At 62.9% G+C, this 499-nt stretch overlaps 1 protein-coding gene across 1 annotated transcript in view; it reads left to right on the forward strand.

The window, feature by feature from the left end:
- ADAMTSL5 (ADAMTS-like 5) overlaps positions 1 to 495 on the forward strand; it is a gene marked incomplete at both ends in the record, with an annotated part of 3,897 nt that extends 3,402 nt beyond the window's left edge. The window contains 1 exon segment of the mRNA XM_009076752.1: positions 248 to 495. Within this exon segment, the coding sequence (XP_009075000.1) occupies positions 248 to 495 (248 nt within the window).
- Between the last annotated feature and the right edge of the window lie 4 nt (positions 496 to 499).

The following is a 499-nucleotide window of genomic DNA, read 5'->3' on the forward strand; positions in this document are numbered from 1 at the left end:
GGGTTGGACAGGGCTCTGGGCAATGCCAGGGACAATGCCAGGGCTGGGAAGGGGCTCAGAGTTCAGGGTTGATGCTGGGGAGGATAAGGGGCTTAGGGAGATACCAGGAGCGATGCCAAGGATGGAAAGGGGTTTGGGGTGATGTCGGGGATGGGAAGAGGCTGGAAATGATGCCGGGGATGGGAAGGGGCTCAGGGCAATGTTAGGGATGGGAAGAGACTCAGTGTGTCCCACCCTGGCCCCCCAGTCTTCCACGGCCGGATCCTGGCGTGGCACTTGGTGGGGCAGGAGACTCGCTACGAGGTGGAGGTGAAGACGCCGTATCGGCACCGCTTCCCGTTGGTGTCCCGGGAATACCTGTGGGTGCCCAACACCTGCGGGTGCCCCCCGCTGCAGGAGGGCAGCGAGTACTTGCTGATGGCGCAGCGGCATGTGAACCACGAGCACACCCTGAACCGCATCCTGCTGCAGGACAATGGCTATGCTCGGCCCTGGACAC

This window comes from Acanthisitta chloris, unplaced genomic scaffold (genome assembly GCF_000695815.1).
Source record: "Acanthisitta chloris isolate BGI_N310 unplaced genomic scaffold, ASM69581v1 scaffold31366, whole genome shotgun sequence".
NCBI classification, from domain to species: Eukaryota; Metazoa; Chordata; class Aves; order Passeriformes; family Acanthisittidae; genus Acanthisitta; species Acanthisitta chloris.